General features: G+C 35.1%; 1 protein-coding gene across 1 annotated transcript in view; it reads right to left on the bottom strand.

The window, feature by feature from the left end:
• LOC106465789 (IQ domain-containing protein G-like) overlaps nucleotides 1–19,436 on the bottom strand; it is a 41,404-nt gene that overhangs the window by 3,580 nt on the left and 18,388 nt on the right. The window contains exons 5-8 of the mRNA XM_022393722.1: nucleotides 18,974–19,102; nucleotides 11,957–12,200; nucleotides 5,176–5,250; nucleotides 2,522–2,653 (exon numbers count right to left, since the gene is read on the bottom strand). Coding sequence (XP_022249430.1) covers nucleotides 2,522–2,653; nucleotides 5,176–5,250; nucleotides 11,957–12,200; nucleotides 18,974–19,102 — 580 coding nt within the window. The remainder of the gene's footprint in view (nucleotides 1–2,521; nucleotides 2,654–5,175; nucleotides 5,251–11,956; nucleotides 12,201–18,973; nucleotides 19,103–19,436) is intronic.

The raw sequence follows: 19,436 nt of genomic DNA, 5'->3' as shown, positions 1-19,436 counted from the left end.
CACCACGGCTGAAAGGGCGAGCATGTTTGGTGTGACGGGGATTCGAACCCGCGACCCTCAGATTGCGAGTCGAGCTTCCTAACCACCTGACCATGCTGGGTCTGCGGAGGAATGGATCTCCTTATGAAGAGTTTGTTTGTTTGAAGTTAACCACAAAGCTACACAATGGGCTATCTGTGCTCTGGGTATCGAAATCCGGTTTCCAGAGTTATAAGTCCGCAGACATACCGCTCTGCCACTGGGGGGACATTGATGAAGAGAAATGTGTGCTTTTCGAAACACGTGGAGTAAATGTTATTATTTTTTATTATCATTATGATTTGGTATCCATTATTTTTCTGTAAGCTTTATTTAACTTGTAATTTTTAGTTTGTTAGTTTAGTGGTTTTATTCAGGCAACAAAAAGGTTGAATTAAACAAGCAGAGACATATAAACTTTTTTTTATTTGTAAACATGTGTTTTGTTCCCCACCCCCGTATAATCTATCTATGTACATATATTGTACGTGTCATTTTCCTATGTTAATTGTCGTTAATCTGTTACTTAATAGTAGTAATACTTGTACTCTCACGTGTAATTCATATGCCCCTATAGTGATAGTTGCGAGCCTGCTTCCGACTCTCCCCATCCCCCACCCTCCCAAGGGGTTGCCTCCCCACATCCTACAGAAAGCGACATTAGAGCGTGAAAATTTGTTATAATTTAGTTCCTACTTAATAGCGGATGGATTTGTTGGTTATCAGTATTGAACACATAATTAATAGCGGATGGATTTGTTGGTTATCAGTATTGAACACTCATAATTAATAGCGGATGGATTTGTTGGTTATCAGTATTGAACCCAACAAATCCATCCGCTATTAATTATGAGTTTGCTTATGGTTCCATGACTTTTTATGGTTAAAGGTCTCTAATAACATACAAAAAATTTAAACAAAAGTATCGTTCATCTCTCAATTAATTCTACTAATTACTAACGGGGGTTGCCTTCAAATTTTACTCAATTCTTTACACTCAGCCCCCAGTGGCACAGCGATAAGTCTGAAGGCTTATAACGCTAAAAATCGGGTCTCGATACCCGTGGTTGGTACAGCACAGATAGCCCATCGTGTAGCTTTGTGCTTAACAACAATTAAGACTTCACACTCGGTGCTATAGCACTGTTAGTTAAGAGTTTAACGTTAAATCATTAGGTTCACGAGACTGCAGTTGAAATGTCTTAGTCTTTATATTATTATCTCCCGGTGGTCCAGGGGGTAGGTTCACGGGCTTACAACTCGCGGTGGACAGAGTGCAGATAGCCTACTGTGTAGCTTTGCACTGAAGAAACATCTACTTTATACTGTTTTAAAAGTTGGTAAATTAATCAATAGATGTCGCCACAAATGCGTAAGATAAAATTATATTTTTGTTAACCATAGAATTTCCAATGGACCCATCTGTTTATTAAACACCGTTAATAAACAGGAGGTGAAGATAGACTAAAATAATGAAAAGTCTTGAATCGATTATTTAGTTTCAAATATAGAAAAAAAAATTGTAATCGACTGTCAGATATTTGATTTGAAAAATGCTGGTCTGGTTTTTGTTCTTGTTACGACATCGAGGTCACGTGACTAGTATCACGCCACGTCATTCTCGAACTTTCACGTCTTTTCCTTAAATCTCGTGATCCTTCTAAATATAGTGTAGTCTTGTATATATAAGACCGGCCACGAAGCGACGGGGAGGTAATGAGTAATTGAATGTATGCGGACAACAACTTTACGATACACTTAATTTCAACAGTCGCTCTATAACAAACGCTATAACTCACGTCTCACGTGGCCAACAATATTTATTCGGAAAGAATAAACCAGTTTATATAAGAAAGGACTTGTGTCGCTAAAGTTTCGTTGGAACGAATTTACGGAAAATTAATTAACGAATGAATGGAGATGTAACAATATAAAATAAGAACGTCCTATCTTTTCTATTTGCTTTTTTATACCTATCATCCCACTGCTCTTTCTAAACATGTACCTAGTTCTTAAAACCCATTTCCTTTCTTTAATATATCAGTCATTTATCAGAATCTAATTGTAATGGTACATAACACTTTATACCAGTGAGGTATAAGATCAGTAGTTTCTGTGACATTACAACATAATAAACCTGATAACGATCTTTATGAAAATTGTCTTTACTATTGTTTCCAGTAAGAAGAAGTCTTTTAACAACACACACATCATGTACTGTACACTGCTGTTGATGAGGCCTTTTGCTCAATATTACAACTCATTAGGGTGGCTGGGTATGCAACACACAAAAATCACTTGTTTCTATTAGACTTGCATACAAACATTTCCATAAGTTCCTAACTGATTCACTATACATTTCTATAAGCAAGTAATGTTTATGGTTAAAAATAAAGTTGACCTAAGTTTACATAATAAACATAAACAGTAGAACAATTTTGATGGAAAGAATATTTTTGCACTAGTTTTCAAGTCTCTATGTAGTACCAAATATATAACTTACAAGTCTTGCTTGTTCTGCAATTCGCTGTTTATTAGTTGCTCTTTGAGATTTTAGAATTGCAATTTCATTATCTTTATCATAAACATCAGTATCATATTTCTGAGTCCAGTATTCTGTTTTTTGCTGAAGTTCCTGTGATGCATAATAATAATAAAAATACGTTACAATATCAGAACTATTAGTAAAAATGAGGAGCAACTTATAAAAAAATTAAAATTTGTTAAAAAAACACATATTTGCACATTTTGAAATTTTGATTCTGTGTATTATATAATACTTATTAAGTTCTTCTTTAAAAAAATTCATCATACTGAAGTTTTTATATAATTATGAATTATTCTTTTTTAAAAAAAATCATCATCTTACATCACAGTTTACCAATATCTTTTGCTTTGACTAAGCGAAAAGCTAAAGATGAAAGGGAGTATTTATCAAAGCTGGTTTTACTGAAAAAAAAACAGCATTTACCATATTTTCTGTCATCATATACCTGTTGTTAGATATAAATACGAGTGTTATGAGTTAGATGGTTTAAGTTTCATGCAAGTGTTAATTATGATTCAGCTGGTTTAAGTTTAATGCGAATGTTATGATTTAGATGGTTTAAGTATAATAAGTTTTCTCATTGTTTTAATTGAGTATTATTGCATCACAAGCTGAGGTAGCTATACTTTGTCTGGGTTATGAACTTAAAAAAATGTGGAGGTGGATGCTTTGATAAATAACGGAAAAATCCTAACTTTCACACAATCTTTTATAGCATAGCATATTATCACAGTATTCATTATTACCTCATCAAAAGTTTTGCATAAGCTTTAAGATCTCAATATGTATATACTTAAAACATTGTATACACTGTGTGATGGTCAGGGTGACTTTGTAGAAAGAGGTAGCAGTCAAAGTAGTGGCAGTAGGAGTGGTCTCTGTTACCTACTTCGGGGGGGGGCTCGGTCAGAGGGGGTAGTTAGCCACCTCTTTAAGCAAAAGATAACAAAAACTTTTTATGCTTCTTTTAACATTGTTTTGTGTTCCTTGATTCACTACTTAATATCACGTCATTTGTCTGCATAAATATCTATTTATATTGTTTGTTTTACTTAAGAGAAACTACCTAAAAAGGTTTATTCCTTGTACTTCTCTAGTTTTATGCAAATATATAAATACAAAAAATATTGAAATTTTTGGTATTCAAGCAGCTTGCCCCCCCCCCCCTCGACAAAATAATGGCAGAGCACCTGCACTTTCAATGCTCAGCTCTTAATGTGTCCTTCCACAGTGTTTCACGTTATTAATTAATAGACGGTCACTGGCCACAGAAGTATCTTATGGGCCAAACTTGAAAGGTCACGGGTAAAAAAAACGGCTCTTCATATCAGCCTTATGGTGGCTGTTGGAGTAGATACTTCAATTGAGTTTATGTATTACTGCAGTAGTGTCAGCCATTTTTCTTCATTGTATTCCTACATATAGAGTGCTAATGCACTCTCTGAGATATATAAGGCTTTTGTGTGCTCCCCCCACAGTGTATGTATTTTATGTTATAGAAACTTTAATAAACTATATTTTTTGTTGGTGTAAGGGCATGACACCATCTATGAATATGGTTAATGTTAACTTACACCAAAGATAATAAATGCTCAATAACAGCATTAATGGGGGTTCAGAGTGTTGTGAACCCCCACTAACATGCTCATTGTTCCAAACTATTATTCCGCAAAGTTTGTTTGAGATTGGCCCAGAGAACTAGGAGTAGTTAGATAACAGACAGACACATATTTTTGTGCTTTATATATATATATAGAGATAATATCTTGTAGTGTGCTAAATGTTCTAGGCCTTTTTTGGGCTATAAATACATGTGCAAAATATAGCTCGAAGTTGTCAGATAGATAGATCTAGACTGTGTGATTGTGAGTTTAGTCATAAAAAGTGTATAGTGGCGATTTTTAAATTTAAATTATCACATATTGTATTGTAATAACAGAGTAGAGAAGAATAATTCATCTTGTCAATTGTGTTCTAACATAATTCAATCAGCCTGTGTGGATTTTGACGAAAAGAGACAATTATTTAAAGCTCTGGATACAACTGTGGTAACTAACAGTTATAGTGGTGATTCTAAAGTGAAATTATCAAAGACTGTATTGTAATAACAGAGCAGGAAGAATAATTTGTCTTGTCAAAATGTCTTCTAAAATAACTGAACTAGCTTGTGTGGACTTTGAAAAAAAAAGAGACAATTATTTGAAGCTATGGATACAACTGTGATAACCAACAGTGTAATGAACATTTGTATATGCATTTGACTTGTTTTAATATATTATTTTGAAACAACTGGACTGTGTGCTGTATGTTTGTTATTGAAATTTATCATTTATCACCAACAAATCATACACACCTACTGTAAATAATCTGGTACATACATAGAAAAACTCATATTTGTAAAATACATTGCTAAAGAAACTAGTTCTTAAATTACTGTTGAAGAATTAAGAATTAGATTCTCCTAAAACATTGCCTGAATAAATCTTTTACCTCTTTTGTGAATATGAAAACGTTTAGAAATGGGATGATTCTTTTCTCAGGCTAACATTATGGAAATGCTTGTAAAAGTTAAAATCACTAAATTTCACTATTATCAAAAATGTACTTACACTTAGGTAATTAGCCAAAAAATTATCCATTTCTGCATGAGCTCTAGTTTCATAATCAATTTGGTCTCTTAGTTTCTGTGATAAAAAATGCAAGAAAGAGAACTTTACTAAAAGTTTTGTGTTTAATATTTTACTTCACATTTCTTAAATTAAACTTACTATAAAATTCTAAGTGAGTTGTATTTAGGACTTTATTAAATTGATATTTGTTTGCTTGTTTGTTTGTAGTTCAGCACAAAGCTACACAATGTGCTATCTGTGCTCTGCCTACCAAGGGTATCAAAACCAGTTTATAGCATTGTAAGTCTGCAGAGATATCACTGTGCCAATGGGGGGGGCTATTAATTGAAGAAAAACAACAAGGCAAGTTACCAATTTTTTGGTTTGAATAAATCTAAAATGTTTGTTTGGTTAAGTGTATTTTGTTTACTAACCACATATTTTCAACTACTATTGTTCATAGTTTCTAATATCTATGTAGACTAAAATGTTTACAATCACATTCTTTTCACATTAAACTATGTCTAAAAATAAACTTATAATATATTTGTGGAACTGCATTAGTTATTTAACATATTAATATCAAAATGCCAAATAAATCATACAGTTTTCTTAAAGGACTAGATCTACAACAAAAGCAGCAAGTTCTGATAATATATGATACATAGAGTTTAATGCAACTTTCATAAAAACAATGAAACTTGAATTAAACATAAAATTTCAAGAAATAATTAAATTTCCAGAGTCTTGAAAACAATCACAACATTTTTCGATTTTATAAATGTCTGTAAACAATGTAGCAAATCACACTTTAAATGAATTATGGCCATTAAATTTGACCATATTTATAGTATTATAACATTTTTAAACATCTTTTGATATCAGTATGCAGCTTACATAGTCCTTGAAAATATTATGTATAAAAATCGGAAATAAAGGCTGGAAACTGTTATAATCTATATATGCAATGTCTAGAGAACCAAGATTCCTATCCTGATAAATGTAAAGTTTCTTTACCTGAAAGTTTACTTCTGATAGACACTTAACTTGCATCACTATTGATATAGGGAATATTCTTTGCTCACTGTTCTGTACTAAGACAGTGCAGCAGAGGATATCAGGAAAATCTAGTACTTGTGGTAATGTGTCACCAAGATAGGCAGAACATTAGAATGTGTAGTGTGGCTGGGGTTTTAGGCCTTCCTGTCTTGGTCAAATACTTACAAGAGATAGATATTGTGATGATATGAGGAGGGGGAAGAAGCCTTCAGCTACACCCTGAGGCAAGTCCATGTTATATCCAGCTGATATATCCTGGTAGAATGAGTCACAAGTAGTATAAATAAAAGATGGACACAGATAAGTAACTCCAAACCCACATGGAAAAATGGAAAGCCAACAGCCAGTTCATGGAATTATGAAGATGGAGACATTCAATGAGACATTACTCAGTATCCACTCAACCCCAACAGTACAGATAAGGTTCTATGTCCTCTCCTTCACATAAGATCAAAACTAATATATACAGTGTATGGTTGCCAGGGCAAGTGGACTGCAAGCAACCAGAATTATGATGAGGAAGTAAACGACATGCACTGGACAAACATCCAAAGCAACTGTAGGAGACAGAAAGTACAACAAACTGAACCTGAACTTAGGTGGCTGTGTCTAAGCCTCAATTCAACCATAAGAACAGGAAGTTATCCTGTACCTTGTATTGCTAGTAGGAAATTAAAGATTTTAACTCAACCATAAAAGCAGTAAAGAAACATTGTGCACCTGGCATTATGAGGAGGATGTGGAACACCTGCTCAACTGTAGGAATAGGGCATCATACATCTCGAAACTGGTATTATGAGGCAGATGAAGTCCCCTGAGCTCAATCATAGGAACAGGGAAATGAAACATCCTGCAACCAGAATTACCTAGAAGGGGACATCTACCAGTCTCAAATGTAGGAAAAGTGGCTTTACATAACTGAACCTGGTATTATGAGGAGGATCTAGCATTGGCTGATCTAGCTCCTACCAACCTCAGAACACCTGGGATTAAACCTCCATGGGGTAGAAGGAAGGAGGGTTCTCAGTTTTGCCCTCTTCTCAATGTAATGGAGTGATATGTAATGTTGTGATCTGTGTCCTACAATCATGAAGAAGCCTCCATGGTCCACCATCTCAGTGGCTAGGAACTGGGAAGTGGCAAGGACTCCCAAACTCCACTCAAGGAAGAGAGGGGGAAAAGATGCTGGGGAGTTCAGAGAAATGACAAACCTGAGAAACTGCAATGGGTGACTGCAAAACCCTATTTTTAAAAGCAGACTGCTCCTGATTTATGCAATCTAGGAAGCAGCAGGGATGGGCAGCAATCCCCTTCTGCATTTACTCATGACAGTCCATGAGTGACAGTCTGCCATGTACTTATCAGAATTCTACATATGGAGAAACATATATATATATATATACCAATAGGTAAGACACTAGTGATCTTGCAGAACAACCCATCTCAACAGTGTGCATTATAGCCTTAAAAGTATTTGATGAGGGTTTATAGGAAAGCATACCTATCCAGGCAACTCTCAGCACTGAGTGGGATCTGAATATATATCAAACAGGCTCCTGAAATAAAACAGAACAGTAAAAGACACTTCCCCAAGTTAGAGTCGAACCAGTGCATGCAGAATTGCCACACGAGGTAGACAATATCCACCAGAGAAGTAAACAGCCATGGTTAAGATGAAGAATGTGAAAGGACTTGGAAAAGGAGGAAAAGGATGGGTGAGGATAAGACCCGGGGGAATCTACTGAAATGAAATGTGTTCAACAATGTTACTCTATAACCAGAAACTGTCAAAATTGAAAGATTCTAATGAAACAGCCAGGTAATAAAATGGTAAAGGTGAGGAATACAAGGATGGGAGGGGTAGAAACCATGTCGGAGAGACCAACAATAAAAAGTGGTCCAAAGTTGTTGGTAAACCAACAATGTGGAAGGTCAGATCAAGAGGGAAAGGAAAGAAGGAACATACAATGTCAGACTCTGTCTTTGTGTAAGGGGCTTGACAAAAGTCATGTGTGAAGACAGAGGGTGGAAAAGGTGGCATGGAAGATGTTCAAATGAGGTTGATAAAGGAGAGAAAGAGGGAGGGGCAGAGGTGATGATAATTTTACAAGCCTCAGGAGTGGAAACCAAGGCTGAGCCAGCAAAAACAGAGCTACCAAGAGTGATTGGGATTAGGGAGATTACTTAGGGGAGGTGACATATAGATAAGAAGGCATAAATGTAAAGGCCCCTCCATTCTTGATTGAAGGCATCTACCTCTAAAGCCTGTAGATGAGGAAATGGAGACAAGAAAAATGGCAGTATGTTGTTCATATGGGTGGCAAATGCATCTATGTGCAAGGTTTATAGATGAGAACATAACCACCAGAAAACTTGAACTTCTAGGTACCACTGTGTGGGAATGACCTTATGCAGATGTGATAACCAAATCATAACAAAATTCCAAACTCCCGGAAAATGGCAAGCCAAGGGCTGTATTTGGTGCTCATGGGCTCAAAAGAGGAACTACAGAGTCCAAAATCAAAGGGACCTGGATTTGGTATTCCCTTGCTTGGTGAGATATGAGACGACTGTGGAGCTGTTGGAAAGCATCATAACCACCTCCCCTTTCAAAAGATGGAGGAAATGATACATTCCTTGATGAACAACCAAGAGCTTCAAAACATTGATATATGCACCTTAATCCACAAGAAAAGCATCAGTAAAAAGATGCAGGTCCAGACAAGGAGGTGAAAGAGAAACACCAGCCATAGTATTGTCTCTGTCCAACCATCAAGCAAAGTTGATGCAAAAGGAAGTAGGAATGACAATTGGTTGATAAAAGGGATCCAAGCTGGAGTTCCAGCAATTAGGAAATTCCCACTGGAGAGAACACATGTGAGTACAACCAAGGGGTATGAGAGCTTCCAAGGAAGCCCACATCCCCAAAAAGAGATAGAACCTCTCGAGCTGGAAGAGAATAAGAGGATAGAGCCTTGATGACCAACTGCCCCATATCCCAAATATGTAATGGAAAGAGCAAGGCTAGACTGAGGTGGGAATTGAAGAAAATACCTGCTCTGTAGGGAGAAAGGATGAACCTCTCCACTCTGATTAACCAACTCACACGAGCTGTCTCCTCCAGGAACAAACGAGTGTAGTCAGAAGATGCCAAACAGGAAGGAACCAGAAAAAGCCAGTCATATATATAATGATGAGACTGTAGTCCCAACAAATGTAGATGATGAGCAAAGATCTTGACTACTAGATAAAACATGTAAGGAGCCTAGGCAATTCCAAACAGAAGATTCCCAAACTGGAAAACACGCACCTCATGGAAGAACCAAAGGAAACAACATCCGAATGGAAAGATGGGAACATGAAGGTATACATCTGCTATGTAAAATCTGATCATCCACAGATCTGGAGTGAAAACCCAATGAAGGTACTAAAATTACTCTATGGCGAAACACAGAGGATCCTGAAACTGATTTAGATGAGAAAGGTCAATACAGGTCTCCAATCCACAGTTTTTTTGGGGACAACGAAAAGCCAAGAGCAAAAACTCAGCTGAATGGGAAACATCAGCTCGATAGCTTCCTTAAGAAGAAGGTCTCTCAGTGACTTGATACAGGATCCCTTGAAGGAGAGAAAGGAACTGCAGACAAGGAAAGAGGAGTTGGTGACCAGAATTGAAGAGAGAGGTTCTCTGACAAAACCCACAGATCAGTAGTGAAGGTCTCACCACTGTCAACAGTGGAGCCTGGCCCCACTTTGAAGTCACCTATACCACTGTCGATGTTCTTGATAGGCATGGTAAGAACGATGATAAGGACGAGAATGTCGAGATGTGGGTAAAGGAAAAGGCATGGAAGAAGGAGGACAGGAAACAGAAATAGGATCAGGAGTCACAAAGGAGAAAGGTTGTGATAAATGATTAGCAAGGGAAGAAATGGAGGTAAGCAACCTGGACACATCAACATCTGAAGGTTCAGGATGGTCCCCAAAAATGGTGTCATGCAAAAATTGAGCCATCCTAAAGTCCCTGAGGGAAGACAAACCCCTGCGAGCAGCATGTTTACACCCAACAACAAAGCAGCCGGGTAAGTAGGGAAACGGCTGGCAAAGAGAACCTCACCAAAGTCGACCACAGAAGGGATCATAGGCCCTCTAAAAATCGTCGAGAGAATGACGAAAGCTCCCCCAGACAAAAGATGCATAGAGGAGAGGTAACGAAAAATGTAAGTAAGTGTAAGAGGAAACATCGAAAATTGTGTCTGTAAAGATGATACAGAAACTGTATGGAGTCATGACATACTAATCTCGAAGGGAAAAAAGAGGCATCATAGGAAATAGAAGAAACATTCAAAATGTGACAAACCTGTCTAATTGATTGGAGGAAAGGAAAAGAAGGTCAAACCTCCTTCAAAGGTGCAGGATGTGGACATATGGCAAAAGAAGGAATAGGAAAATGACTGTCTAAATCATTCTCATCCTGAATAATCTCATGAGGCTGAAGAGGAACTGGCCATTGTGACGAAGAAGGCCCAAGCCCCATATAAGAAGCTAACTCTCGATGAACCAAGGCTTGCATCCCCTCTTGGCAGACAATGTAAATCCTGAGGCTTGGGTAACTTCAGGAGCCATGGTGGTAATCATAGTAAATTGCGAATTCATAATTTGTAATAATTTGTGTGAAAATGGTAATTAAAGTCAGTAACACATCAGAATGCAAGTATGTGGAAATAAAACTTCTTAAAAAAAAAGAACAAGTATATACAAAGTTAAGAATATCAGGGAAAAAAATTATTGAAAACAAAAAGCAAGTGAAAAACACTTCTAAATCATATTGTACCAATCGAGAAAGTGAGGCTCCCATAAAGTAGTACAGATGAAGCCAGCTGCTTTAGGAAAGTGTGTCATTCTCCTATTGGTGGATGGTTGTCGTATGCTCTAAATAAGCAGCTCAAAATTATGGGGTATAAAGGCTAGCACATCAAGCAAGAAAATTTCTTATCAATGTGTTAGAGGGCAGTGGAAAATTGAGAAAAACTATTGAGTGGAGGTATGTATCGTATCAGAACTATTTTTTCTTTCTTATGGCTAAAACATAGAAAGTAGCACACATATGAAATATTGTAGTTTAATGAAACTTTTGTAATGTCTTCACAACTTCCTTCCTTCTGAATTTACAAATTTAGAATTAGTCACTTGATAACTTTCAAATTTATTATTAATATACTGTTACTTGGATATTTAAAAATTTCTAAAAAAGTAACTATTTGATCTGCTATTGAGTCTATTACAAGGTGAAGAAAGCCTCAAAATAAAACTTGTACAGCCAGTGATATTATTAGTAAAGGTACAACAAAAGGCATATCAAACAGTGTCTACAGTGCAAGCTTGTTATACTTGGAAAGGAAATAGGATCACAAGTGTAGTTGTATCACAATTAAAAATACCTGTCACCTGCAACAAAAGTATTTTCAGAAAGTGGAATGTTCCTCTTAGCATCCCTTATAGTCTCTAAATAAATATCTCTTCTGCAAAGAGCTTAGGTTATCAAATATTGCTCCTTGTTGAGAACTACTCTATATACTGTTCAAGAAAATATGAAATGTATTAAGTAGACTGGTATCATTACATAATAAAAAGCTTTACTGTTTAGAAAATATAACAATTTTAGAAATGAAAACAAAATTTATATATACCGAATGTTATAATCCATCTGAATACTACCTACTTCCACTTTCTTCCTGAGATTTTCTTCATGTTCTTTACATTGTTTTTTTGCTTGTATTATATCATTTGCAACTTTGTTTTTCGTATATCTAATTTCCATTTCAGTTCGGGCTTTGGCTTCTTGCAGTTGATTTTTTAGGTGAAAAATTCTTTCCTCCAAGTCATTTAATTCCATTTCTCCCATCTTTTTTATTTGTTGAATTTCATTTTGGAGTACCTTTACTTTTTGACACTTGTTTTCTGCTCTTCAGGAAAGAAATTTATATGTAAAAATGACATTTTCATCTTTTATTCTGTAAATTGTTTCCTAATTGTGACTTATATTTCAATACAATTAAAAGATTATCACTTCTGATTCAAGCTAAGTGTTACATTTGTATAATTAAATGAACTTAAAGTATGCTTGTAACTCTGAAATACTCTAAATCATTTTTACTGAGCTATTCTCACTCTGTCCTTGATTCAATATGTTACGTGCACAACCTTACTCAAAGTTCTCTTAATCTCCAACTTCCAAACTTGACTTATTATACAAGCCAGGGGAACTACATGATCTCTGTAAAGTGAGTGGGAATTTATTTCAGAAGTATGCTTGAAAGTTATTCTAATTATAAAAACGTAATATTCAAATCTAGTAGACTTAACTTACCTCTGAAATACTGTAAGTTAGAATACTTACACTGAGATAGAGAAGGGAACCCAAGCGTGACATAACAAAAGGCACCTGGATCACCAGGTGCTAAGCTCTGAAACAGGAAAGGTAAACATACTTAGAACACAACATCAAGGAATTGAGAGATCAAACAGAGCTTGAGCAAAATCCAAAACCAGAGTGATAAGAATTGGACTGGATTTATTTGGAAGAAATGGATGGAGATGAGAATCTATGAGAGACTGGACCAAAAATGTAGAGACCAGAAGGGAAAACAATTACTTTAAGCAGAATAACTATTCACCATGACACTCTTTAATTACAATATAAAGGGGATCAGGCAGTATGGATATACCTGGGTTGTCATGCACGTTTGTAGGTGTTGTCTCAGGCTGTGAATAGACATGTATCCATGTACTTGTTAGTGAAATATTATTATTAGGGAAGATCAGTAATCAAGCAAACATTGGATATATTCCTGGGGCTCAAATCTCTATCACCTGAAACAAAAAATGCTAGCAAAGTAAAAAAAAATCCTAGTAAGTAGGCAAGCAGGGAGAACACAAATGGACCCAAGAGGTCTTGAGGATGGAGTCAAGAACTTAAGGACAGTGAAATGGGAACACAGTAAGTAAATAAAAGTGAAAATTAAGCTGTACAGTGTATTCTATCCTAGCTGGAGTAATGAGACACCAATTGGGGAATGGTATTCATATCTCCAATATTCCAAAACTATACAAAGACAGGAATGTGGAGGTGTGAAAATGATCTAATAAGACATTATATGCCACCTGATGGAATCTTCTGTCCACTTCTAAAAGGCATCAGTCAATCATGGAGACCCAGCATTGAGGATAGAATAGTGTTTAAGACAGCTGCAGACGTAAAAGGAAACATATGAGAGCTCTGACTAAATAAAACCACTTAAATATGAAGTTATGTTACAAGAGAGGAACCATTAAGACTTTTTCAAGGTGTGTAACTGAAATTCCTTATAAGGAATTCCACTGCCTTAAAGTATCACTACAGGAGGCAAATTTAATCCTGAAGCTGAAAAGGCAGTGTTGTCATGTAAATAAAATTTATAAATATATTTGGATTTGTTCACATACTTACCAGTAGAATGTTCTCAAAGGGTTAATTTATTATTGCAACCAGAATATCAAACAGTCAACAACAATGCCAGATGTCAAATTTAGTAAGGTGGATCCAAAAGTTCACTTTTAATATGAATGGGTACATCACAGTAAACAAGATGGATCAAGTGCATAAGCCAATTTGTAAATGTTGCCAGAGCAAGATCCAAGGAGAGCAGTTCATTATAAGCATAATCAACCTTTTCAAGACTCCCTAAATGCTTGGGTTCATGCAAGATACCAACAAACAGCTCTGATGGAACATAAAAAAAGCAGTTTTATGAAAGTGAATCTGGGTCAGTCAGAACAAGTAACATAATAGGTGAGAAACAGTAACTACCTTCCCTTACAGCTAATATCAAAAGATATAAAAATCAATACATATTATTCTTAAAAAGCTTAATCAAGTTCATATTATAGCATTTGTCGTTCATGCAATTTGATAATATAAACAGTGTCTCAAACACTACTGTGTCTGTTATATCCCAGCAATCCTGATGAGCCCTCATCAGCATTGTATATAGCAGATATAGTGTGGTTGATATACAGTTATACACTCTTTTTTGCTTTCACTTGTAAGTTCTTAGAATTAGGTAGGAAGGCTCTATTTGGATAGAAGTACAGAATCTTCCATTGAAATAAAATATGTGATGCATTGAGGGCATAGATACCCAAATGACTCTTGATGCAGGTAAAAGTAAACAAAATGTCTTCAAGGAAACATGATAAAGTGAACAAGTCCCTATAGATTCAAGAGGAGGAGGGTATAGATTCCCCATCAGAAAAATGAAATAGCAAGAGTATCATTGTCAGGCTGGTCAAAGAGGAGTGATGATGAGAACCTAAAGCTTTGTAGATTTGACTTTGACTAGTACCAGTGGAATAAAGTGAAGTGGAGGGTATGCAAAATGGTAGGAATTATTCCAATTTTGATTCAGGTGTCCATAGTGAATTAAGATGGATATAAAAATAGAGACCACTAGTGTAGTAGAAGATGGTTATCTGCTGTTTCAAGGCATCAACCATTGGATGACCCAGCCATTCACATAACCATTGACAAATTAAAGGAGGAAGAAAATATATAAACTCCAGACTGACATGATAAACTGCACAAAGTTCTAATAAGTTGATGTGAAATGCTACTACCTGTATATTCTACGTACCAGAAAGGTTCGGATCTCCCAACACAGTACCACAACCTATAAGAAAAGCATCTGTGAAACGATGAAGACTGAAAGAAGGATGAAGAAATGGGAACCTGCAGTTGTAAATTTTCACTTCAACTACAGATGAAAAACCTTGATTTATTAGGAAAAAGAAATATATTGTGAGATAATGAATTTGTAGTGAAATGCCCTGCGAAGCAAAATCCCAGTGGAGATTGTGCATGTAAGCACAACCACAATGAAGTGAAGCTGTCATACCTAAAGCACAAAAGATGGCTTTGGCAGTAGAAGTTAGTTGAGGCTCCATAGGAGATAGTAAAGAATCCTCTGAATTGCTTTTATCCATAAACTAAGATGGACCAAATGTTGAATTGGTACTAAATGAAAGTTAGTGTCATGAATGATCCACTTAAAAGATGTACCACACTGAGTGAGCAACTGAGTGTGTGCTAGAGACTGTGGACAACAGAGCAAGAAACTAAGAAGCAAAAGGTCCATATGAAAGTGGAAGTTAATGTTGAGTGAATGGAAATGGCTGGAAAAGGCCATGACTACTCAACAGAAAATGTATGGAGCCGAAATCAGGTCAAATGGAAGAGGACGGATATGATAATCCACTTCTCAATGGCAAAAATGTAGAAAATGGTGAAATGACATATGAATCAGGATATAAATATAAGCATTTTAGATATCTTCCTTTGTCATTAAATCCTCATGTTAAAGAAATTTTTCAACATTTTCAACTTTGAAGTGAAGGGTCTTCAAAGAATTTAGAAGATTGGAGAAATAAAAGACTGGAGTAAAAATCTGGTGACATATAATGAAAAATTTCCCTAGCTTCTTTTTGTAATAGACCCAAAAATTCCTGATCCAAAGTTTATAGGCAAAGTTTGTAAGAGCAACAGATACTAAATTATTGAGAGTTGTAGACAGCAAAGACTCCACAGTAGAAAATTAATCCTGATTAAAGAAATCAGGTAAATGAAAGTAGCCAAAGTGAAATAAAACAAATAGAAATATCCTCAGGACAGATTACAAATAGGACTGGGCAAAATAAGACTTCTTCACAAACATGAGAAGACAATGTCAAATGTCCAACAAATTGGTTGTCGATACAAATGGGAAACTTGACTAGGATACCAACATATGATTCTGCATTAAGAGTTCTAATACACTGATCAATGAGAGCTGATAATACAGCCATGCGATCTTCCAGCATACTAGAAAATGACTGTGTGAAAAAAACCTCCAAAATTTTAAATCACTGAGCAATTTTCTGCATTAAAAGAAGTATTAACATTGAATTCAGAACTTATGTACAAGGCAAATGAAGACATGAAGTTTACAGCATGATTTTGAACAAGAAAATCTGGCTTGTAGTGATAAAGCAGAACTTATGTAGTTCCCCTGGTACTTGCCCAATAGGTCATAAGGAAGGCAAGAGAGTAGAGAACTTTGGATAAAGTAACATCAAGGACATTCAAAACTAAAAGTCACATGGTCGTTGACAGAGCAAGAATGACTCAACAAGAAAAGGATTAATGTTTCAGAGGTAAGTCCACTTAATTTGAAATTAAAAGTCTGTCAGTTAATACTTGTAAACTATGTTAGTTCAAATGTATTTTACAGATAAGTATAAACTATTCACCATTTGAAGCATTAAGTATCAGTTAGATCAATGAGCACTAAGAATAAAAAACATGCATAACATTTTGATGTTAAAACAGTTAGTATTATAACCCAAAAATGTAGCGTTATCTGTTTTCTAATACCATTAAGAGAAATAAATGTAATCCTGAAAACATTTTGAACTACCATATTTTCATGCAAGTAACCTGCATGCTATATGTTAAATTAGTTTTCAAAATACCAATTGCAAGGTATACTTCTGTATGGGTAATATTGTATTTTGTTTTTTGGACTGAAATTGCCAATATCCCAAATATTCATTTATGTTGTTCTTGTTCAACATGTGGAGCAGTTGTTCAATTGGCTGATAAATATGTCTGTTAGCAATTCCAGTTACCTGTATTCTCTGGTCAAAAAAAGTATAAATATGAATACTTTATTTATCAGTACTTAAATAGATCACAATTGTGACTTAATTAAGTGCTCATGTATTCCAAGACAAGTAGGTTTCACTTTGAGTGTGTCCCATAGCATCACCATAACCTTTAACATGTGACTGACATAACCACAGGAGATTGTGTTAAATTATTGAGATAAAAGTTTTTTTCTGTAAGTTTAATTGGAATATCTTTAATATCTTTTGAACATGTTACATGCATATATCGAAATTGATATGAAATAATTAAATGACTATAATAAACAATACAGTATCTTCCTGAATAAGTTCAGTTTTTCCTGTACAATGTATAGGAAAAGAAGGAAATAAAATAACATCTTTCAAGTGAAAATATATGAATGTATGTCCACAACCTGACAATATTTTATTTAAATCAAAGTTAAAGGTAAATTGCCTTCTGTAAAGTTATCAAAGTCCCCATCTTCTGCACTGCTGTGAAACAGCTGAAACAGCTCTAAGTCGGTAAGTGTGTCATTGCTCTCATATTCCTCTTCTCCAGAAGTCAGCCCACTTTTCTTAAAAGCATTCAAAATGGTTGATACTTTGATAGCATTCCATGCTTCTACATCCCAATGGCAAACTTTGGCACAGCTGGACTTCTTTATTTTCCCAGAGGCTGTATATTTGTACAGGCCCTTCATCATCCATTTCTCTCAACATTCATGGATCTTCAGTTTCAACACTCTGTTTATGGTGAGGTCAAGTGGCTGAAGTTTCTTTGTGAGCCCTCAATGGATCATGGCTATTTCAGTGTAAATGTTTTTAAATTTCTTCCTGACAAAGTTGCACTTACAGGCTGACACAGAGTCAAATACAAGGAATGATTTCTTTTCAGTGAAGAAGTTTCCTGGTTGCTGATGCCAGTAGTTCCAGCCCACTCTTCCATTTCATCCTCATTCATCCAGCTCTTTTTGTCTGCCCTCACAAAAATTTGAGTGGGGAAATTATTTTTGGGCAGAGATTTTCTTGTGAAGATGATCATCGGCAAAATAGTACAAGTGTGAAATTTGTTTTCTCATGTCCTGCAGTCATGATGCTGACTGCCGAGGAGTATTTTTGTTTCAACAGTCCATGACAGCAGGATATCATATATAACGGCCGCCTCGTCTTCCAAAATTTGTCTGTGTTGTTGGCTTACACAGTATATATGAGTGGGTAATAAGTGCCTAAGAGTTTCTTAGAGCATTTTTGTCCCTCAGGTGTAGGGTATACCAGGGGGCAGGTTATTTACATGAAAATATAGAAATTCATAGATTGTTTTAACATCTGCTGGTGATGTGATCAGGATGATTTCTGATTTAATTTATAAATATTATTTGTGAAGACTGATTATCACTTCTACACAAATTTAAGATTTTCAATTTTATTTATGAATATCTGAAACACACTGGAAATGAGATGAGAATTCTAGATATAGTTTTTATGTCATGTATCTATACATTTTGTATTATGATCAGATAATTTGAAATGCAAGCACTTCCAGGTACAATTATTTTAATGGTAATGTGTGCACTATTTTTCAGTTTTTCCAGTGGTATTATATTTTAGGGTCAGTACATAAAGCAATCATAAAATATTATGGAAATGTTATCACATATCAGATTACTTCCACTGCAAGGTGTTCGTTTCTTACACAAAATATTTTGAACTCTATTGTTTCAGAAAGTCATGCTAAAAAAGAAATTTGAAAATTTTCCAATGAGTGATATAGTGAAGTTATATAAACTCAAGCATAAAGCAACTGCATTAAATAACACACATAAAAAAATATGTTAGCGTTTAGTTAAACCAGCATCATATTTTATCAAACATGTAAAAATTATACTAATTTTAGCACTATTATAACCTTCAGACAGCACATTTTATCAATAATAAAAAATAAAATATTCCAAGTGTATTTATTGATTTGCAATCTGAAAAAATGGGTCTTAGTGCTGATTTATTAAAAAAGAACTAAAAACTATATATCTATACGTACTTCTGAAGTGCAGCTTCATGTTCCTTTTTGTTCTTTTTCTCCTTTTCTAAAGTTTCCTTTAATGAGTTTAATGTTCCTTTTTCTGACACTTCTTTTAGCATTGTTGAAAATACAGAAGCTAAAAAGTTCCTTGAAAACAAAATTATTATAAAAATGTAGTAGCTATACCTACACAGTTGTAAGAAATATATGTTTTATAGAAGAAACTGATAGTTAGCAATATATATATATATATGTATATATATATGTGTGTGTGTGTGTATATATCAGGGTATATATATATCAAAATTTCTAACTAGTCCACTCCAAGAATATATATATATATATGTGTGTTAATTTCATTTTATGAATTGCAGATGTGAATTTTTGATATGCAACTATATATATATATATATATATATATGTGTGTGTGCATATAAGTAGTAACAATTAAATAAAACTATCTAACTAGAAAGACAACTAG

The sequence above is a fragment of the Limulus polyphemus genome, unplaced genomic scaffold (assembly GCF_000517525.1).
Source record: "Limulus polyphemus unplaced genomic scaffold, Limulus_polyphemus-2.1.2 Scaffold2051, whole genome shotgun sequence".
Classification (NCBI taxonomy): domain Eukaryota; kingdom Metazoa; phylum Arthropoda; class Merostomata; order Xiphosura; family Limulidae; genus Limulus; species Limulus polyphemus.
The sequence above is the reverse complement of the archived record's forward strand: the minus strand, read 5'-3'. Positions and strand labels throughout refer to the sequence as shown.